General features: G+C 42.1%; 1 protein-coding gene across 2 annotated transcripts; it reads right to left on the bottom strand.

The window, feature by feature from the left end:
* Positions 1 to 10,682: 10,682 nt before the first annotated feature.
* LOC122909697 (zinc finger protein 709-like) lies at positions 10,683 to 21,875 on the bottom strand. Of its 2 annotated transcripts, XM_044254129.1 has the most exons (5): positions 21,717 to 21,875; positions 20,866 to 20,968; positions 13,275 to 13,401; positions 13,006 to 13,078; positions 10,683 to 12,622 (listed from the first exon to the last, which is right to left on the bottom strand). In XM_044254129.1, the coding sequence occupies exons 2-5, from the start codon at positions 20,941 to 20,943 to the stop codon at positions 11,059 to 11,061; spliced, it is 1,842 nt and encodes a 613-aa protein (XP_044110064.1). In that variant the 5' UTR covers positions 20,944 to 20,968; positions 21,717 to 21,875; the 3' UTR covers positions 10,683 to 11,058. The 2 variants fall into 2 exon arrangements, with proteins under 2 accessions (XP_044110064.1, XP_044110065.1); XM_044254130.1 differs by lacking the exon at positions 20,866 to 20,968.
* Between the last annotated feature and the right edge of the window lie 1,128 nt (positions 21,876 to 23,003).

Raw genomic sequence — 23,003 nt, 5'->3', positions numbered from 1 at the left:
CCTACTATACCTCCATCTCAGCTCCCCCTCCCCTGCACCAATTTTTAAAAAGAATATTCTTTCCTCATTTTCAGTGTTTTTGAATATCAGTTGACCATAGATGTATGGGTTTATTTATGAAATATCAATTCTATTCCAATGATCTATACCTCTATCCTTGTATCAGTACACATTACCTTCATTACCATTGCTTAATAAAAAGCTGTGAAATAAAGAAATGTGAGTTCTCTTGCTTGATTTTTCATTTTCAAGATTGTTTTGGCTGGTCTGGATGCCTTGCAAATCCATACAAATTTTGGAAACAGCATGCCAATTTCTCTAAAGAGCTCAGCTGAAATTCTCATAGGGACTGCATTAAATCTGTAGATCATTTGGGGGACTACTGCCATCTCAAAAATATTAAATATTCTGATGTATAGACATGGGAAGTTATGTCATATGTTTAGATCTTTATTCATTTTTCTCAACAATGTTTTAAAGATTTCAGAGTTGTTGTTTGGTTTTTCTTTGTTAAATGTACTCCTAACTGCTCTTTTCAGTGTCATTATAAATTTATTTGTTTTATTAATTTCATGTTCAGATAATTCATTGTAAGTGTGTAGAAATCAATTCATTTTTATGTATCAATCCCATATCCTACAGCTTTGCCAAACTTGATTATCAACTCTAATAGGTGCTGCATTTAAAAAAAAACATTTTATTTATTTATTTGACACAGAGAGAGAGAGCACAAGCAGGCAGAGAGCCAGGCAGAGTGAGAGGGAGAAACCGGTTCCCCACTGAGCAGGGACCCCAATGTGGGGCTTGATACCAGGACACCAGGATCATGATCTGAGCTGAAGGCAGATGCCTTACTGAGTGAGCCACCCAAGTTCCCCAAGCTGTTGGGGTTTTTTTAGTGGATTCCTTGGTTTACTTATACAAGATAAGTCATCTGCAAGTAAAGATAGTTTTTCCTATCCAATCTGGGCTTATTTTATTTCCTTTTATTGCATATTGTACTGGCTGAAACTTTCAGGACATTGTCAGATAGAAATGCTAAGAGCAGACATCTTTGTTTTCTTCCTGATATTCAGGGGAAACCAGTCTTTCACCATGAAATACAATATTAGCTGAGGTTTTTTTTTAATAGGTGTTAATTTTCATGTTAAGGAAATCTCCATCGATACCTGTTTTGCTGAGGGACGCCTGGCTGGCTCAGTCAGAAAAGCATGCAACTCTTGACCTTGGGGTTGTGGGTTCAAGCCCCATGTTGGGTGTAGAGATTACTAAAAAATAAATAAATAAAACTTTTTAAAAAATACCTAGTTTGCTGAGGGTTTTTTTTAAGGTTTTATTTATTTGTTTGTTTGTTTGACAGAGAGAGAGAGAGGGAGCACAAGCCGGGGAATGGTAGGCAGAGGGAGAAGTAGACTCCCCACAGAGCAGAGAACCTGAGGTGGGACTCAATCCCAGGACCATGGGGCCATGACCTGAGTAAGTGACTGAGCCACCCAGGCCCCCCTTGCTGAGAGTTTTTATTATGAGAGGGTGTTGGATTTTGGCAAATACTTCCTGTAAGTCTACTGAGATGATCATGACATTTTGCTTATTACACTATTAACACAGTGTATTACATTTATTTTCAGATGTTAACCCAATATTGCTAGAATAAATGAAAAGGAGTCATGGTCTATATATGTTTTTAGATGCTGCTGGATTAGGGTTCCTAATATTGTTTTTATATTTGCATTCATTTCCACAAGACAAACTGGTCTCTTAATTTTTTTGTAATGCTTTTATTTGGTTTTGGAATCAGAGTTATAGTGGTCCCATAGAATGAATTTAAATGTTGTGTTGATTGTATGTTTTGACAGAGTTCATGGATAATAATATAAAATTATTGAATGTTTGGAAAAATTTTGTAATGAAGCTGTCTGTATTATGCTTTTCTCTTTTTTTTGGATGATTCTCTGGTTAATAATTCAACCACAACACTTGTTATAGTTCTAGACAGATTTTCTATTTTTTTCTTAAGCTAATTTCAGTTGTTTGTGTGTTTTTAGGGATTTGCCCATTTCATCTAAGTTAACTAATTTACTGGTATTCTGCTGTTCATTGAATTCCTTTACAATCCTTTTTATTGCTGTAAAATTGGTGGTAATAGTCTCTTCGTTCTAACTGTAGGAATTTGAGTCTTCCCTCTTTTCCCCTACATCAACCCAGCTAAAGATTTGCCAATTTCATTTACCTTTTCATAGTACCTACTTTGGGATTCACAAATTTTCTCTATGGTATTTCTTTTTTTTAATTAATTAATTTATTTGAGAGAGTGAGAGCATGCACACACAGAAGCAGGCGGGAGCGTCAGAAGGAGAGGGAGAAGCAAGCAACCTGCTGATCAGGGAGCCTGATTTGGGGCTCGATCCCAGGACCCTGGGATTATGACCTGAGCTGAAGGCAGACGCCTAACCAACTGAGCCACCCAGGCACCCCTTCTCTATGGTATTTCTATTCTTTCACTAATTTCTGCTCTAATCTTTATTATTTACCTAATCTCATTGCTTTGGCTTGGTTGCTCATCCTTACAAGTGTGTTAAGGTGAAAGGTTATATTATTGATTTGAGATATTTCTTCTTTGCTAGTATAGGCAGTTACAGCTATAAATGCTCCTTTTTAAAAAGATTTTATTTATTTGACAGAATAAGAGAGAACACAAGCAGGGGGAGTGGCAGGCAGACAGAGAGGGAAAAGCAGGCTCCCCACTGAGCAGGGAGCCTGAAGTGGGGCTTGATCCCAGGACCCTGGGATCATGACTTGAGCCATCTGAGCTGAAACCAAGAGTTGGTGACTTAACCAACAACCGTACCACCCATGTGCCCCAAGTTATTGATTTTTAATTTCATTTCATTGTTGTCACAGAACACAGATTGTATTCATTCTTAGTGTTTTAATTTTTTTAAGATTTATTTATTTATTTTAAAGAGAGAGAGCGTGTGTGTGGGAGGGGCAAAAGGAGAGGAAGAGGATCCTAAGCAGACTCTGCACCCACTGTCTCACATTCCATTGTGAATTCGCCTTCAAACTCTTATTTCTGCCTTATAAACCAAGCTTTATCATTTGTTAAAAATGTCTCTTTCGGGGAACCTGGGTGGCTCAGTGGGTTAAAGCCTCTGCCTTCGGCTCAGGTCATGATCCCAGGGTCCTGGGATCAAGCCCCGAGTCGGGCTCTCTGCTCAGGGCCGGGGGAGGCCTGCTTCCCCCTCTCTCTCTGCCTGCCTCTCCACCTACTTGTGATCTCTGTCTGTCAAATAAATTAATAAAGTCTTAAAACAAACAAACAAACAAACAGTAACTGATAGGGTACCTGGGTAGCTCAGTCGCGCCCGGCATGGGACTCTGTGCTGAGTGTGGAACCTGCTTAAGATTTTCTCTCTCAAAAGACAATTATCATATGATCTCCCTGATATGAGGAAGCTGATAGGCAATGTGGGGTGTTTGGGGGGTAGGAAAGGAATAAATGAAACAAGATGGGATCGGGAGGGAGACAAACCATAAGAGACTCTTAATCTCACAAAACAAACTGAGGGTTGCTGGGGGGGTTAGGGAGAGGGTGGTGGGGTTATGGACATTGTGGAGGGTATGTGATGTGCTATGGTGAGTGCTGTGAAGTGTGTAAACCTGGCGATTCACAGACCTGTACCCCTGGGGCTAATATAATACATTATATGTTATTTTAAAAATTAAAAAATTAAAAAATAAAATAGTTAAAATAGTGAGTAGTGAGTAGTTAATTTGAATGGTGCATAAAGCATTTTCTCTTTCAATTGCTGAGAAAGTAAAAAATTAATAAAAGCAAAATAGTTTAAGACCAAAAAAAAAGATTTTCTCTCTCTCCCCCACCCTTTGCCCGCCCTTGGCTCATGTGCATTCATGCCTGTGCCCTCCCTCTCTCTCTCTCAAATTAAAAACAAACAAACAAACCTGGAGCCAGAGAGTTCCATTTTCTCATCTGGTATAAGGAACATGGAAGCTGCCATTCTGGACCTTGTAGGAAAAAAAATTTTTTTTCTGAACAACTCTTCTTGGATCCAGAAGAACACTGTGGTCACAGGCAAACCACTCTCTCCAAAACTAGGAAAAGAAGAAATAAAGACAGCATTTTAAAATGTGCCCCAAATATTCTGTTTTGTTTCCCTTTTCTTAAGACTTTATTTTTTTATTTATTTAAAGATTTTATTTATTTATTTATTTGACAGAGATCACAAGCAGGCAGAGAGGCAGGCAGAGAGAGAGGAAGGGAAGCAGGCTCCCTGCTGAGCAGAGAGCCTAATGCCGGGCTCGATCCCAGGACCCTAGGATCATGACCTGAGCCGAAGGCAGAGGCTTTAACCCACTGAGCCACCCAGACACCCTTAAGACTTTATTTTTAAGTAATCTCTACACCCAATGTGGAACTTGAACTTAAAACCCCGAGATCAAGAGTCGAGTTGCCTACCCACTAAGCCAGACAGGCGCCTCAGGACAATTGCTTTCAAACAGAACATTTCCTAGCCTGGCTGACTTCATTGTCCATAGTGTCAGGTTCTTCAGAACACGAGGGCACTTGCACGTGCATTCAGTTATGAGATGGACAACAGTGGTCCAGACCAGACCTCACTGAACAAGAGGACGCTGAGTCCTCTAGGGGTCAAGGGCTTCGTGTAATAGCCATGGAGCCACTCAACAGAATTCTGAGCCTGGTTTAGAAACACAGACACTTCATGGGGTGTGTGGGTGGCTCAGTGGGTTCGGCTTAGGTCCTAGTCTTAAGAGTCCTGGGATCCAGCCTTGTATTGGGCTCTCTGCTCAGCAGGGAGCCTGCTTCCCCCTCTCTCTGCCTGCCTCTCTGCCTACTTGTGATCTCTCTCTCTGTCAAATAAATAAATAAAATCTTTTTAAAAATCTTTTTAAAAATGCAGATATTCTTTTGTTCCTTACTTTCAGGGGGAAGTATCCACTCCTTCATTACTAAAAATAATATTGGTTTGGATTTTCCCATAGATGCTCATAATGAGATTATTTCATTTCCTTCTTTTCTAGTATGCTGAATGCTTTAACTTAAAAAGCGTATTGGATTTTGCCTATTTTCTCTGAGGCTATTGAGAAAATCTTGCCATTTTTACTCTGTTGGTATCCTTCATTATGACAATAATGGATTTTCAGATACTAACCCAAGTTTTCATCTTTGGAATAAACCCCACTTGGTCATGTTGTAGAATTTTCATATATAATGCTGGATTGGGTTTGTGCATTCACAAAGCAAATGTGACATGTTCTTTCCTTTATATCTATTTTTGTACATGCCCAGTTTTTTTTTCTTTTAAGTAGGCTCCACATCCAACATGGGGTTTGAACTCATGACCCTGAGATCAAGAGTCCCATGCTCTACCAACTGAGCCAGCCATGTGCACCTGTACTTGTACAATTTTTTATTTATTTTTATTTTATTTTTTTAAGATTTTTAAAAAGATTTTATTTATTTATTTGACAGAGAGGGAAATCACAAGTAGGCAGAGACGCAGACAGAGAGAGGGGGAAGCAGGCTCCCCGCTGAGCAGGGAGCCCGAGGCTCGATTCCAAGACCGTGGGATCATGACCTGAGCTAAAGGCAGAGGCTTTAACCCACTGAGCCACCCAGGTGCCCCTTGTACAATTTTTTAAATTGAAGTATGGCTTCCATATAATTTCAGGTGTACAACACAGTGATGCAACAACTATGTACATTACAAAATGCTCATCCAGAAAGGTGTAGTTACCATTTGTCACCATAACAAGTTGCTGACTTAATTTCCTACTGCTGTGCTTTTCATCCCACTGATTCACTCATTCTGCAACTGAAAGTTTGTAGCTCTTAATCCTCTTCATTTAGTTCACCTGTTCCCTTAACACCCTCCTTTCTGGCAGCCACTGGTTTATTCTTTATGAGTCTGTTTCTCAACCAAAAAAAAAAATGTTGTCTGTTCATTTTTTTTTTTTACATTCCACATAGAAGTGAAATCACATGGGATTTGTCTTTTTCCTTTTTTAAGGTTTTATTTATTTATTTGACAGAGATCATAAGTAGGCAGAGAGACAGGCAGAGAGCGAGGGGGAAGCAGGCTTCCTGCCGAGCAGAGAACCTGATGCCGGGCTTGATCCCAGGACCCTGAGATCATGACACAAGTCGAAAGCAGAGGCTTAACCCACTGAGCCACCCAGGCGCCCCTGGGATTTGTCTTTTTCTGTCTGACATATTTCACTTAGGATACTGTTCTCTGTGTCCATCCATGTTGTCATGAATGGCAAGATTTCATTCTTTTATTATGGCTGAGTATTACTTCACCATGTATATATACCACATCTTTACCCATTCACATATTGAAGGATACTTAGGTTGTTTCCATATTCTGTATTATTTTTTAAGATTTTTTATTTATTCCTTTGAGAGAGAGGGAGAACAAGAGCATGAGCAGGGGAGAGGGTCAGAGGGAAAGGGAAAAGCAGGCTCCCCACTGAGCAGGAGATAATGGCCCAGAAATGGCCAGCCCAGGCCCTCTGGATTCCCCTGAAGTTTTCTCTCCCTCCTTAGGCTACGACCTAAGATACATTAGGTATCTTACTTGTAATTCTGGTCTTCTAGAATGTCAACCTTAAGGGGACAAGGATGTTTGCTCCCTGTCACTCACTGCAGTACCCACTAGAGCGCCTATTACACTGGAGATTGACCCTTGTTGACTAACTGGCCTCACAGACTCTCACGCACCCCACCTCATCACAGGAACCATGTGTGCTTGGCTTGATCAGAGCCGAGTAAATTGTTCTCATCTCCTTCCCATGTGACAGAGGGGTGTCGTTGGGCCCCAAACAAACCAACTCCCAAAGGAGGATCCATGTGCCCTTCCTGATAGCCCGTGACTTCACACTTCCTGAGCAGAAACCATACAAGGTCATGTCTAAAAGAACGCAACTCAGGAGCCTCGAGAGGTGAGTTGGGGCCCATGATAGCTGGAGCTACTGTGGTGCTGCCCCCCGCGCTGCTGTAACTGCATCTAGAAACACACCCCTCATGACGTTACATGTCCTCATTTTGCTTTTCTTTTTAAGATTTACTTGTTTATTTGAGGGCAGGAGGGGCAGAAGGAGAGAGAGAGAATCTCAAGCAGATTCTCTGCTGAGCACAGAGCCCCATGCCAGGCATGATTTCCTATGACCCTGAGAACATGACCCTAAGAGCATGACCTGAGCAGAAACCCAAGTCAGACACTTAACCAACTAAGCCACTCAGGTGCCCCGCGTTTTGCTTCTCTGTGGAGGATTCACTGAGGGGAACACAAACTGGTGTCTCCTCCCTCTGCTGCCATGTCCCCTGCTGTGTTCTCCTCAGTATGGTATCCATGCCCGCCTGAGGTCTCATTTGTGCGTGGACCTCACTCTGGTCAGCCATGTTGGCCTGTCCTCACTGAGGCCTTGATGGCTGTCCATCCTAGTTAACGTCTGCTGGTGGGGAGCATGGCAGCCTCAGAACCTTAGACTCCAGGTCTCACAGCCACAGAGAGATCACTTTGTGGACTCAGGAAAGCACTAGATGCTGTTGCAAGACGACATTAAGATGTTCCAGAACCCATTTCTGTGTCTTCAAGATATCAGGTGGTGTGGTCTCTGACAAAGGAGGGCACCACCTCCTGCGTCTGGGTGCTTTCTGGAAGGAGGGTATCCGCCATGTTTCTGCCACTTTTTAAACGTTGGACCCCATTGCAGAGGGAAAGGGAAACATGGTAAACATGGGGGCCATGTTTACAAAGGGAAACTTGGGGCTGTGGAGGGTCTGTCAGGGATCTCCATTTCCCACAGACCACCAGCCAGTACTCTGTAGGGTGAGTCCTAGTCCAGAAGAGAGTTGGCCTGGGCCTTGGGGGGTTGCCTCCAAACTCACCCTGCAGGGAGGCTCTGAAGGAAGGGAACCTGGGCTTAGTTGGCACATGGGCAGCTGAAGCCTCAAGGTGGTCTGTGCCACAAACTTGGGGAGGGAGGTTTAGGGACAGCGAGGCCCCTGAAGTCCTCCTGGGACTAGAACAAAGCAGGGTTCTCTTTTTTGACATCACGGGAGGTTTTGAGACTATTGTGAAGCTGCGCTGGTTGGTGCCTAGCTGACGCTCGTGGGGCAGCAGGGGTGACTCTGCTTGAGGGGCCTGTGTCTCCTGACCGTTCCGGGTTCTTCCACAGCTTCACTTCGCAGTCACCTGCAGTTGCGACCAAGAACATTTCTAGAGTAGTACAGGTGTTGCATTAACCATAAACTTGGGGGGCACCTAAGTGGCTCGGTCGGTTAAGCGTCTGACTCTTAATTGCCGCTGAGGTCATAATCTCAGGGTTGTGAGATTGAGTCCTAGGTGGTGCTCAGCCCTGGGCATGGAGCCCGCTTAAGTCTCTATCCCTGCCCCTCCTGCCTGCCCTTAAAAAAATACACACACACACATACATATAACTAAATAGATACATACGACTTAAACTTGTTTCTCAGCAAGCTGGCCCAGAGAAGGCAAGAAGATAAGAGATAAGAAACACAACACCTGGAAATGGCCTCAAGACCAGCTCTCAGGGAACCTGATGTTGATAACCAAAGATTAGATTAGGAAAAACCCAGGGAGCTCCCACCAGCATCCGTTAGCTGCACCCTTGTTTCAGACAACAACATTCTTAAGTTATGATCTGAGAATCCTGCTGTTTGAGGTGGCACCAGGAGCCTTACGGCTTTCTCACCGGTTATGTGTATGACATGAGGGTAGGTGTGCCCCTGGAGGGTGTCAGGCTGGGTTCCAAGACAGGTCTCTGGTGGCCTTCTTCCCCCCTTCTTAGACGACTTCCTATGAAGGACCCCACGTTGGAGGACATACGGCGCACACAGAAATCAAAGTTAGGGTTTTAACATTCTCCTAGCATGTGACATTTTTACTGTTTTCTATTAATTGCTTTTAGTAAATATACACATGTAATTTAAGGGTAGTTATGTATTTTCACACATGTATAACTGTAACACTCTCAAGATAGAGAACACTCCATCATCTCAAAAGAACAGTCAATAATGGTATTAACAGAAAAATATGTTTACTAAACAAATTGGACTTTATATGAATAAAATCTAGAAAAGAGGAGAGTAACACTTCAGAGAACATTCTCAACCATAACAATCTGAATTTGTGGATACCTGAGGACTTGCAGGAAAATTTGAACCCACGCTGGATCTTTGATGGAGAATTCTGGAGCCAAGTGGAGAAGCCTACTGCTCAGATCCAATGGAAGTCAAGCAGTTGGCGGTCGTTTTGAGATTATTCTTGGTTTCCAAGAAAAAAAAAGGAATAAGGCAAACAGGCTGGAAGCACGTGTCTGTGAAGGTGTATGCTTCTACCCACCTCCATACCGGTGGCTGAAAAATGTGCCTAGTCCTATTTCACTTCTGAATTCCAAGTTTTATGTAAATTGGGCTTTGGTAAATTCTAACATGAAACCATAAATGCAACAGATTCTAGGAATCTAGTAGTTTGCATGACTGACTTTGACATTAACAGCTTCAAGGAGGGTCATTTCCAACTCTAGATTTATTTTTCTATCTCACGCAGGCCTCTATTCTTAATGTAACTCTATACTCCAAGTCCCAGCCATAACCAATGACAAAGAGCAAAGGACAAAAGAAGAAAATAATTCACGAGACTATAATGTATGATGAACTCTACATATTCACAACTGTATGGCAACTATTTAGGAAAAAAGAATAAGGCTCTTCAGGCCAATGAGACGGGAGCTTTCTGTTAATAAAGAAATGCAGAATATAGAAATAATGACTAAAGCATACTGAGTACTTGCCCCACAGGAGGACACCAGGGAAAGGAAAATACTAAAGTGTTATTTTTCAACATTCCTTTCCTTACATAATTTTAAATATAAAAATTAAACATACTTGCATATTAGAAATACACTTCAATCACCCATGGACCCAACAGACTTCAAAATAAGAGTATAAAAATGTTACTAAAGAAAAATTTACTTATTAAACTTGGGAACTCTTGCTTAAAAAGTGCCTACATAATTATCTCACTTCAGTATCTGCTTGTAAAAGTAAGTGGAAGTCCACAGTACAGAGAATTACTTTTAAGAATTCTCCTCAATTCTTCCTGGGTGGCTCAGTTGGTTAAGCCGCTGTCTTATCATGACACTGATCATGACGCTCAGGTCATGATCCCAGGGGATCAAGTCCCACATTGGGCTCCTTGCTCAGCGGGGAGCCTGCTTCTCTCTCTGCCTCTGCCTGCCACTCTGCCTGCTTGAGCTCTCTTGCTCACTCGCTCTGACAAATAAATAAATAAAATCTTTTTTTAAAAAAGGAATGAAAATCTGATAAAGACCATATGTGTATAGTGCTCACTTCGGCAGCACATATACTAAAATTGGAACGACCATATGTGTATAACATTTATAATATTTTTTTAAAAGATTTTATTTATTTATTTGACAGACAGAGATCACAAGTAGGCAGAAAGGCAGGCAGAGAGAGAGAAGGAAGCAGGCTCCCTGCTGAGCAGAGAGCCCGATGCGGGGCTCGATCCCAGGACCCCGGGATCATGACCTGAGCCGAAGGCAGAGGCTCAACCCACTGAGCCACCCAGGCGCCCCTATAATATTTCTTTAATGTTGTGAATTTTCATAAGTATTCTCCGTGAATTCATGTTCACAAAGTTTACCTATATTACTTCTTTCTTTCCCAAATAATTTTCACACTACCTTTAAAATATCTGTAAAAAGTTTTTATTTTTTAGTCTATAGTATGAATCCAGGGAATAATCTAACATGATTTTCAGTGTTGTGGGACAAGTGAAGATTTCCTACATTGTTTACCATCAATGAAATTCTCTCTATTGACTTTTCTGGTAAGCTCTGAAGGAAACAGGACAACTGAAGGCTTTCCTACATTCCATATGTTTCTATAATTTCTCTCCAGCGTGCATGAAAGACTAAGCAACAAATGACAGCTTTCTTACATTCCTTATTTCCATAGACTTTGTCTCACATATGAGTTCTTTCATGATTTTGTAAAGAATGAATAAGACTGAAGGCTTTACAACAAATTTTACATCGATAAGGTTTCTCTCCAGTGTGAGTTCTTTCATGTGTTTGTAACGAACTGGGAGAAATAAATGCTTTCTTACATTTCTCACATTTATAAGGACCATCTCCAGTGTGGATCACCATGTGTGATCGAACACCTGACCGAAAAATGAAGCCTTTCCCACATTCCTTACATTCATAAGGCTTTTCTCCAGTGTGAGTTCTTTCATGTTTTTGAACATAATAGTGACTGCTGAAGGCCTTACCACATAGTTTACATTCATAGCGTTTATCATCAGTATGCGATCTCTCATGTTTGCGTAAGTTACTTGAATATCTGAAGATTTTACCGCATTTTGTACATTCATAGGGTTTTTCTGCACTATGTGTCTTTTCATGTATTCGAAAGGACTGGGGACAACTGAAAGCTTTTCCACATTGCTTACATTCATATGGTTTGACTCCAGTGTGAGTTCTTTCATGAATTCGAAAGTAATTGGGACAACTAAAAGCTTTCCCACATTCCTTACACTTATAAGGTTTCTCCCCAGTATGAGTTCTTTCATGATTTCGAAGGGAACTCGGATAACGGAAAGTTTTACCACATTCCTTACATTCATGAGGCTTCCCTGAAGTATGAATTCTTCTATGTTTTCCAAGGGACCTGGGAGAACTGAAAGCTTTACCACATTCCTTACATTCATAGGGCTTCACTCCACTGTGTGTCATTTCGTGACTACGACAGTTTTTGGGACACCTGAAGGCTTTCCCACACTCCTTACATTTATAAAGTCCATCTCCACTTTGCTTGATCATGTATCTTCGAAATTTGGCAAGAGGATGAAAGGCTTTCCCACTTTCCTTACATTCATAGGGTTTCTCCCCATTATGACTTCTCTCATGTTTACGTAAATTACTTGAATAACTGAAGGTTTTACCACATTTTGTACATTCCTTGGGCTTTTTTCCACTGTGTATCCTTTCATGTATTCGAAAGGACCTGAGACAACGGAAAGCTTTACCACATTGCTTACATTCGCTAGGTTTCTCTCCAATATGAGTCCTTTCATGTTTACGTAAGTTACTTGAATAACTGAAGGTTTTGCCACATTTTGTACACTTGTAGGGCTTTTCCCCACTGTGTGCCCTTTCATGAATTTGAAAGTAATTGCGACAAATGAAAGCTTTCCCGCAGTGTTTACATTCATAGGGCCTCTGTCCAGTGTGTGTCCTTTCATGCATTCGGATGGATTGCCGATGCTTGAAGGATTTCCCACATTCCTTACATTTATAAGGCTTCTCTTCACGTTCCTGATACTCATATGGTTTGTGTCCAGTGTGACATCTCAAGTGCTTGTTAAAGGATGAATGACACACGAACACTTGTCCACACAAAGTACATTTATGTAGTTTTATTCTGGTAGGACTTTTCTTCTTCTGATTATGATATGGAATCTGGCTGAAGATCTCTTCATACTGACTACATTCTTTGCTTTTACGGAGTCTTTCTACCATTTGACTGCTGTAAAATATGAGAAGCATAATGTTAATAGGTTATTAATAATCATTAACTATGACAGTGACTTTTGTACCATCTTCAAGGAAAATGTTGGTTTTCTGATTGTTTGAAAAATGAACATACTGAGAGCTTTGCAACAGGCCTCTATCTTAAGTATTATCAAAACAGTAATATTCATAAATGGTATTTCTACATGCAGTTTTCAGATACACCATTTTTCAGAAACTGTACATCTCAGTTACATGTGAGGAAAAAAAACTTTTGGCAAAATATCTTAAGGATCAATGAATTTAAAGCTGGGGTGATTTATTTGCTTGTTTTTAAAATTTCATGGCATCTCTAGATTCTCTAATGAAACTCTGTTTTCTCGTGTGAATGCTACTCACCTTAGATCTGTCCCATGATTTTCATTCTGATCTTCACTGTCATGGATATCCCATTTTTCCTCTGAACTACAAACTAGAAAGAAAAGCAGTATAAATTATAAAATTTTATAGAAAAATTGTTAGGATTCTAGGTCCATGATGAGTTGTGACCACAGCAGTTTTATTAATGAAAATATTACCATCCCACTTTTCTCCCCTGAAATAGCCCTGATGAGCAAGTTACACCGAATCTCTAATTGATTTGGCAAGTAAGAATGTCATCATCCTACCTATTGAGGCCAGGTTCCTGAAGGTTTCCTTCATCACATCTCTGTAAAGTTTCTTCTGGGAGGGATCCAGGAGAGCCCACTCCTCCATGGTGAACTTCACAGTCACATCCTCAAAGGCCACTGAGTCCTGAATAATCCCATATATGTATATAGGATGGGTGAGACAGACCACTGAAGACTTATACTCAATTTATAAGCAGTTTACATATGACTTCCAGAGCCTAAGTGACCTGAGGGGCAAGGGTATTTCTTTCCTTACTGTTCCAAAGGTAGGACATTGTAAGGATGATAGGGTTTTCTCACTCCTGACACCAAATATGTGGTATTTGTTCCACAGCCACTTCTCCAATCCTATGTCACCAAACTTATGTCCAACAATTCAATTCTAATCTAAACTACCCAAAATTTAAGTCAGATTCATAGTTTAAGAAGTCAGTCCAACACACTGCCCCTACTTGTATTACCAGCTACAAATGGGGAGCCAAGTTTACTATTTCAGTAGCCAATTACAAATTCACAGATTTCTGCTACATTCTGTCTTATCTGTTAATTTATTGAAATGATTTTGAGAAACTTAGCAAAATGCTTTATTTACCATTATCAGTTTACTGTAAAGCATACGACCCAGGAACACAGGAAAAGTTAAGGCAGTGGTATGGGTAAGGGGAATAGAAAACAGGGTGTGCACAGCTCCTCCCTCACCATGGACACACCAACCTCCCAGCACCTGGGTGGACTCACCCTTGCACAAACTGTCAGAATTCCATCTTTAAGAATTTTGATGGAGGTTTCATTACATCGGCACAATTTATTAAATCACTGGCCACTGGTGATTAACCCAATCTCCAGTTCCTGTCCTATACCCAGAAGCTGGGAGCTACAGCTCAACATTCTAAACATTTAATCAAAGCTTGCTATTTTAGGGGGCACCTGGGTGGCTCAGTTGGTTGGGTGTCTGCTTCCGGCTCAGGGCATGATCCCAGAGTCCCAGGATCCCGCCCCACTCAGGCTCCCTGCTCAGCATGGAGTCTGCTTCTCCCTCTCCATCTGCTCTTTCCTCTGCTACCTCTCTCTCTCTCCCTCTCAAATAATATTTTTTTAAAAAATCTTGCTATTTCAGGAATCCAAAACCCCATGATAAAAGCTACCTAGTAAGTGGACAAGAGGTGCCTCATTAGACAAAACACACTCATTCAGGATTAATACTGAAGTAATTTCAAGGGATTCAAGAGGATTTTGCTAGGAACTGAGGATACTTACCATACTTCTTTCTCCTTATATTATAGTAGGGCAAGCCCAGGGACAAGGGCCCACTAAAAAGACTGACAGCAAATCACTGAGTTAAGAGAATACCACCCCACTGGCCCCATGTACCTCTACATCAACTGGGAACTTATTTAATGTAAGTGCATGATTTGGGGAAAAAAAAAAAAAACGTGCTTTCTGGTAACCTCAGGGTGATGGCAAGAATGTCCCCTCTCACTACACTTAAATGACATTATACTGGAATTCTTAGCTAATACACTCAGACAAGGGCAATAAAAGGTAAATAACAAAAAATAAAAGGTAAACATTTGTGGAAGTAAGAAATAAAACTGTCTTTGTATCATGACAAGATTGTCAATTGAGGGGCACCTGGGTGGCTCTGTCGTTAAGCATCTGCCTTTGGCTCAGGTCATGATCCCAGGGTCCTGGGATCGAGCCCCACATCAGGCTCCCTCTTCAGCAGGAATCTTGCTTCTCCCTCTCCCACTCCCCCTGCTTGTGTTCCCTTTCTTGCTGTCTCTCTTTCTCTCTCTGTTAAATAAATAAATAAAATCTTTAATAAAAAAGATTGTCAATTGAGAAAATGAAAAAAATTCCAAATAACAAAGAAAACCCCACGAACCAAGAGCAAAAATAAAAGATAAAAAGCTAAGGGAGCCTGGGAGGCTAAGTTGACTGAGCATCCATCCAACTTTTGGGTCACGGGATCAGGTCCATGGGGCTCCACTCCCAGCAGGGAGCCTGATTTTCTCCCTCTGCCCTTCCCCTCCCCTCCCCTTGCTTGCACTCTCTCTCTCTAAAATAAATAAATCAGGGCGCCTGGGTGGCTCAGTGGGTTAAGCCTCTGCCTTTGGGTTGGGTCATGATCCCGGGGTCCTGGGATCGAGTCCTGCATTGGGCTCTCTGCTCAGCGGGGAGCCTGCTTCCCCCTCCCTCTCTCTGCCTACTTGTGATCTCTGTATGTCAAATAATTAATAAAAATCTTTAAAAAATTTTTTTAAATAAAAATTTTAAAAAGAACAATGAGGTATCACCAGTTGCTTGTTACAATGGCTAAACATCATGAGAACATCAAACCAACTTCATTGCTGGTGGAAACGGAAAATGGTAAACCTACATTGGAAGAAAGGCAGTTTTTTAACACTAAGCCTACATTTACCATACTATGCAGCAATTATGTGTTTCAAATGTACACAAATGAATTTAAAACTTATGCTCATAAAAATTCTACATGTGAATGTTTACAGGAGCTTTATGCACACTTGTCATGACTTACATGGAACCAAGACAATTTCAATAGGTGAGCTGATTAAAAAAAAATATCACTGGTATATCCACTGGATGAAATATTTTACAGTGACGAGAGAAATTGGGTTATCAAACGAAAAGACTCGAGGACAGTTAAAAATCATATTCTTTTTTTTTAAAAGATTTTATTTATTTATTTGACAGAGAGAAATCACAAGTAGATGGAGAGGCAGGCAGAGAGAAAGAGAGGGAAGCAGGCTCCCCGCTGAGCAGAGAGCCTGATGTGGAACTCGATCCCAGGACCCTGAGATCATGACCTGCGCCAAAGGCAGCGGCTTAACCCACTGAGCCACACAGGCGCCCCTAAGAATCATATTCTAAGTGAAAGAAAACTATATAACAAGGCTACACACTATGATTCCAATCATAGGGCATTTCTCAGAAAAGAGAAAATTAAAAGGCATCAAAAGATCTTTGGTTACTTGGGCTTTGGGGTGGGAGGGAAGGGTGAATGACCAGGTAGAGAACAGGAGATTTTCAAGAGAGTGAAAGTATTCTATAGGATACAAAAATGACAGACAGGGGTGCCTGGGTGGCTCAGTGGGTTAAGCCTCTGCCTTTGGCCTGGGTTATGATCTCAGGGTTCTGGGATCGAGCCTCACATCAGGTTCTCTGCTCAGCAGGGAGCCTGCTTCCCCCACCCTGATCTGTTGCTGCTCTGCCTACTTGTGATCTCTCTCTCTCTGTCAAATAAATAAATAAAATCTTGAAAAAAAAAATGACAGAGACATGTCATTTTACATTAGCTGAGGTCCTCAGATTATACAACACAGAGTCAACCTTAATGTATGAACTTCATGCACTAAAGTGGGTTCAACAAATGTAACAAATGTATTACAACAATACAAGATATAAAATATAGGACAAACTGTGTCCAAGCAGAGGGATTTTGTGGGAAGTCTCTATACTTTGCGATTAAATTTTCTGTAAACCTAACTTCTCTTTAAAAAAAAAAAAAGTCTACTAGGAAAAGAAAAAGAGACACATTAATATTCACACCTAATAACTGACCCATGTGAGGCACAGACCATCTTTCATTCAATGTAGTTCAACTTATTTCAGTAAGCCATTATGGTGCTTTATGAAGTCTGCACCCTGAGACTTGGAAGAGAGGAGAAACTTCCAGTGAATGCCGATGAGAGTGGCCCAGCACAGTGTATTTTGAGAAGTGAAATGAGTGCCTTTGTTACTATCGGTCACATCTGGACTTAGACATCGATTACATGGCTCCTGGCAAGGCCTTGCGTTCTGGCCTTAATAGACATATAGACAAGTGTTACTTTTATTTATATTGGGGATAGTGGAGACATAGGATTCCCAGAGTTCTTTCACCCCAGCAGGGCAACTCAGAGAGTCACTCCAGACTAGTGAACAGGTGAAGATGATGTCAACTGTCACCTGGTGCTAAGACAACTGACTGACATACGGTAAGTTGTGAAGACCCTCTGGTCTGATCCAGTTCAGACATAAGAAGCAGCAGTTCTGCCTAAACTCCATTATGCACAAATGTGGTGATGTCATACCTAAAGTCTATGAACTCCCATTGCTTTGCACTCAGATACTCCTATGGAGCTCCCCAGAGAGCCCAGGGGTCTGGGAAAGGGGGGGGGGTCTTCCTCCAACACCATGGCATCTTGCAAAAGACTGCAGAAGAGGGCCATGCTCTCCTGTACCTGGCTATCCCAAAGGTCCACGGTTTGCCCCATGTCTCAAGCTAGTCAAAGAGCAGCCTTTTTCAAGGCCATCATGGGTAACGCCAGAAGGCATGAAAGGAGGTCAAGGAAGCACTCAAATGAAGAAGGCTGTGGACACTACCAGTGCCAGTTCAGTGGCAGTTTCAAGAATCTCCAGCCTTTTGAGGTACCAGTACCCACTGTAATAGCATAAATGAGTTCAAGTAAAATTTGTAAACAAGAAATATGTTTCCTCTGGAACATAGTAGATGTGAGTGCTGCTGGGAGAATAGCTATTTCCTTGTGATATTAGAGAGGGGAGGTGTCACATTATCAAACAATTTCCAGTAAAATAACAAGGTTGACCAGGCCTCACATTCATGCATGACAATGCCCCATCCACATTTTGCTAGCTCCTTTTCTCAATGTTTGCCTCCCTAGTATGTCCTCAGGGGAGGAGATCATTAATGGGGCACCTGTGTTCTTGGAGAAACCCAGATGCAGTTCAGATGACTGTTTGGGAGGGCAAAACTGTTGAGGATCCATGAGGATAACCCAGAAAAGGTGTACTGTGTCCCTTCAAGATAAAGGCCACTGCCGCTGTGAGGCTGTTGAGATAAGCACCAACCAGAACAGACCCCACCCAATCTGGGACAGCAGGGTATTTACCCTATTGTTGATTGGTTGAATCAATAATTTCCCTAAAGTTGGGGACTGAGTATAGAGGTCCATTGGGTGCGACCACAGTTACAGTTACACAGTTGTGGCAATTGACTGTGAGGTGTCATTCAGTTGTTCCAGGTAAGAATAAGTCAAATTCAGCTTTTCACCAAAGGAGAAGCACTGGGAATAATCAACCCTTCACTGAACAGGTTTTGTATATGGTTTCGATCCTTCAAGGGCCATATGAACTATTGTTAGAGGGTACAGTGCAAGAGGTCTCATTTTTGTGAAGATGACTTGTAAGTGACAAGGACAAACATCAGTAAGAATAATATACACTTGCAACTGCTTCTTGGATATAGGAGGCTCAAGAAATGATCAAAACTCTGTATTTGGGGGTGGCTGGGCTTAATAGTGCTGGAAGGAACTCAGATACGTTCATGGTGATTTTCTTAAGTTACACTCCCTATCTTACAACTTTATTTTATTTTATTTTCTAAAGATTTTATCTTATTTATTTGACAGAGAGAAAGATCACAAGTAGGCAGAGCGACAGGCAGAGAGAGAGAGGAGGAAACAGGGAGCCTGATGCAGGGTTCAATCCTAGGACCCTGGGATCATGACCGAGCTGAAGCCAGAGGCTTAACCCAATAAGCCACCCAGGTGCCCCAATTTATTGTAAATATATATATAAACTTGGGGCGCCTGGGTGGCTCAGTCACTTGAGCATCTGACTCTTGGTTTTGGCTCAGATCATGATCTCATGGTCCTTAGCTCTAGCCCCACATCAAGTTCTGTGCTCGGTGTGAAGCTGGTTTGTCCCTCTCCCTCCACTCCTTCCCTCTCCCTCTCTCTCTCTCCCTCTGGAATAAATAAAATCTTTAAATATATATACATATATATGTATATATATGTGTATATATATGAACTTATGTATGTATATATATATGAATTTATGTATATTATAGTATTTAACAGTCTTGGTTTCATTTTAACTTTGTACACAGGAAAACATTTTAAGATATAATTCCTTTAAACACTAGAGGTTACAAAAATGTAAACCATTTGTATGGTTTCTGAAAATTTTCAAATGTCTAATTAGCAGGACATGGGGCACCCTAGTTTGTCCATCCCCTAGATCACATGCAGGGTATTTTCCAGAAATAAGTAGCATCTTACTTACATTAGGGGTTTGAGTTGAGCACCTTACATGCACTGGGTTTTCAAATATTTACCTAAGCTTTGGGCAGTTTTTCTTACATCAATTAAAACAGGAATTCAATTGCTTTAGCCTGTTGAATGTCAGTATTCTCTAGGGGCATGGACATGCTCTAACTGATCCAAAAATGAAAAATGACCTTAAGAAAAGTTGACTGAGTGCCTCTCATGTCTTGAAGTTCTCCTGTCTAAAGAGAACACAAATTCTATCTAATTCCACAATTTTCTTGCTTTCCTCCCACTGTATCTCTCAATCAACTCACAATTCCAGAGCCCAAGTGCTTAAAGAAACTAGAGCCAAAGGGCTGTACTATTCAATCACTAAAGGAACCCAAAGTAAAGACATATAAGGATCCGCGCATATGAGCGGCCTGCTTCCCACGGAACAGAAGGAAAGTTCCACATTCAGAAAGTTCCACATTCTAGGGGCACGTGGTTGACTCAGTGGGTAAGAGTATGTGACTCCTGATCTTGGGATGGTGAATTCAAGCCCCACCTTGGGCGTAGAGCTTACTTAAAAAAAAAAATCCAAATTCTAGACTGCCTGGTGGAGACAGAAGCCCTGGAATGGGTCAGTATATGGAAGGAATGATAATAGACACGTGAGCAGCCATAGGAATGAACTCTGGGAACTTCACACACATGCAGGGGAGGTGATCTGAGAAGAAAAACTGGGCATTATGTACTTCCCCTTGAAAGCTTAAGGGGGTCAGAGCTTAGAGACACTGTCCTGAGGACTCTGCCTGCCACTGACATTGCTTTGCACCACCAGTGATATCTTAAATGACATAAACTCAATGTCTGAACAATGCAGCAAATCACTCAAACCAGTGTTTATGTGGAAAGGAAGAGGAAAAAAAAATGTAGGGTACTTTACTGGCTCAATAAGAAACCTCACAAGTAAGGACTGCAGTCACAAATATAAATAAATAATAAGAAGTTAATTATTAACAGAACTTGTTTTATAAACTACTAATCATAGTTGAACACTATAGTTCTGCAAGTCTAAGCCTTGGAAATCCATTTGAACTCATTCCAAATTAAAGAACAGACCTCAGAGTATCAGGAACACACTCAAGGGAGGAAAAAAGTAAAAAATAATAATACCTGCAGGGTAACACTAGAATTTTTTTTTTTCCTGAACTCACCCCTTTCTTGACTCTTTGGAAATATTTTAGTTTTTCACGATGTATGAATTAAATAAATTTTTATTCATTGAAAAATCTGAGACTAAAGTTAATTGAATAAATCGTTTAAAGGTGACAAACTGAGGGACATCTGGGTGGCTCAGACAGTTAAAACATCTGCCTTTGGCTCGGGATGATCCCAGGGTCCTGGGATCCAACCCCACATCCGGCTCCCGGCTCGGCGGGGGAGCCTGCTTCTCCCTCTGCCTACTGCTCCGCCTGCTTGTGTTCTCTCTCTGTCAAATTTAAAAAAAAAAAAAAAAAAAAGTGACAAACCGAGGGAAGGACCGTGCTGACAGGGCAGGTCATCCAGGAAAGTTTCAAAGAGGAACCTCCAGCCGAAGGACTTCCCATAGGATGACTGTGCCTAAGAACGACCCTGGAAGGAAGGGCACAAGGATTTCATACAACGTTGTTCCAAGTCATTATTCGCTATTTTTCTCTTCCGTAAAATATCCAGGAACAAAAACTAAACCCGTTTAAAAGCGCCATCCACTGGGAGCAGGAAAAAATGATAAATAATTGAAATACTGGGTCTGTTTGAAATGCACCACGAAGGAAAATAGCTAGTTCCTGGTGACGCTGTGAACTGGAAATGGTAAGTGGGCCAGGAGGAATCTGGAAATTTACGCAACGACTGCCAGTCCTAGGGAGAGCTAGGCGCGGGGTGGAGGGGGGCGCGGGTGCCGCGACAGGATCGTGGATTTCCCACAATTTGGGAAAACTCAGGAGAAACGAGGTCCCCTCTGAAAAGAAAGGAAGGGCTGAGGACCCCACAGACCATGGCACCTCCCGAGCACGAACTCCAGGGAGCCAGTCACGATCGTCCCCGGTCACCTGGGGTCACCGCACAATGTGGAGAGACGCGGCGCTGCGGGCGCAGAGCCGTCCACAGGGCGGAAGTTGCCGGGCGCAGGGACGGGACAGGACGCCGGGGTCCCGGCTGCGGGCCCAGGCCCCAGGCCGCGCGCGGGAGGGGACTGAGGTCCGAGCGGCGCCACGGACCGACTCGAGTCGCAGACTTCAGAGTTCTCCGCAGGGAGGCCAGCTCGCGCCCCCCGCAGTCTCCGGGCTGTTCCACCCGGTACTCCGCCCCCCTGTCTGGAAGCCCCGGCCGGCACACTCACCATCTCTAGCTTTCCGGGGTCTCCCGGCGTTCTGCCTACGATTTCGGGGAAGGTCCAGGTCTAAGAAAGACAGAAACCCGGGAAGGGCGACCTGGAAGCTCTAAGGACAGGGACCCCCGATCCCAACAATGGCGGGAGCCAGAACCTCCCGCGGAGTGAATGCGGAGCATCGCCCCGCCCTCCTGCCCTGACGTCTCCCCTGATTGGACAGGTGGCGAGGCCCACCCACCCCCCCCCCCCGCTCCCTCGGGAGTGACAGCTGGCCAGAGGGGAGATGTCTGGGGGACCGCGGCGGAAACTCGTTCTCTCCAGGGATTTTTACTTTGGAGGGTAATGCGGACCGTCCACTCGTGGAACTTGACCCTTCTTTACAAATAAAGACCCTTAGGAGTCACCTGGCTCCATTTTGATGTTTGATGATTTGAAAGCGTTGGGTCTTCCACCCAACACTTCCCCATCCTTACTTCACAGTTTTAAAATCCTATTGCCTTCCAAGCACCACGCTGTGGTGGGAAGTTGGAACCCCAGGCCCCGGTGGGTGCAGGAACTTTTCTAAAACCAATCACAAGTTGTAAAACGTATTGACTAAATTCTCTGGTATACGTTTTACACTGAAAAGGTATTTATTTTAGATCACTGTTTGAATGTATCCTGAGAGAACTGTGCTAGATAAAAGTTATAAAACCTATACGGTAATTCGATTACTGTTTGGACTCAAAAAACAAGAAACAAGAAAAGGTTACATAAATATGGGATGTTGTTTGAAAGTATTAATATGCTTAAGAGATTGGATTGCAAAACTCTTAAAGCATTTTCCACTTATTTGAGGAACTTTGGGGGGAGCATTTCTTTTTTTTTTTTAAATCATTTTACTTTATGTTATTTTTCATCATGATAAATGTACTCTTTTATTCCCATCCCCTGTTTTCCCATGCCCTCACCCATCTCCCCTCTGGTAACCATCAATTTGTTCTTAATACTAAAGAGTCTGTTTCTTGGTTTGTCATTCTCTCTCTTTTTCCTTTGCTTGTTTTGTTTCTTAAATTCCACATATAAATGAAATCATATGGTATTTGTCTTTCCCTGACTTATTTCACTTAGCATTATACTCTCTAGTTCCATCTATGTTGTTGTAAATGGCAAGAGCTTGTTCTTTTTAATGGCTGAGTAGTGTTCCGTTATATAGATAGATAGATACCACTTCTTTATCAATTCGTTTATTGATGGACACTTGGACTGTTTCCAGAGTTTCGCTATTATAAATAATGTTGCATAAACATAGAGGTG

Source organism: Neovison vison, chromosome 6 (assembly GCF_020171115.1).
Source record: "Neovison vison isolate M4711 chromosome 6, ASM_NN_V1, whole genome shotgun sequence".
NCBI classification, from domain to species: domain Eukaryota; kingdom Metazoa; phylum Chordata; class Mammalia; order Carnivora; family Mustelidae; genus Neogale; species Neogale vison.
This window is presented reverse-complemented; position numbering and strand designations above follow the sequence as displayed.

Bases quoted from the DNA above. Each gene is read 5' to 3' on its own strand.
- LOC122909697 (XM_044254129.1), bottom strand. From the start codon at position 20,943: ATGGGAAGTCCTTCGGCTGGAGGTTCCTCTTTGAAACTTTCCTGGATG. The intron at 13,079-13,274 runs GTAGGATGATGA...TTTTCTTTCTAG, and splicing joins CAGGAACCTGGCCTCAATAG to TTTGTAGTTCAGAGGAAAAA. The intron at 12,623-13,005 runs GTGAGTAGCATT...CATATTTTACAG, and splicing joins AATCATGGGACAGATCTAAG to CAGTCAAATGGTAGAAAGAC.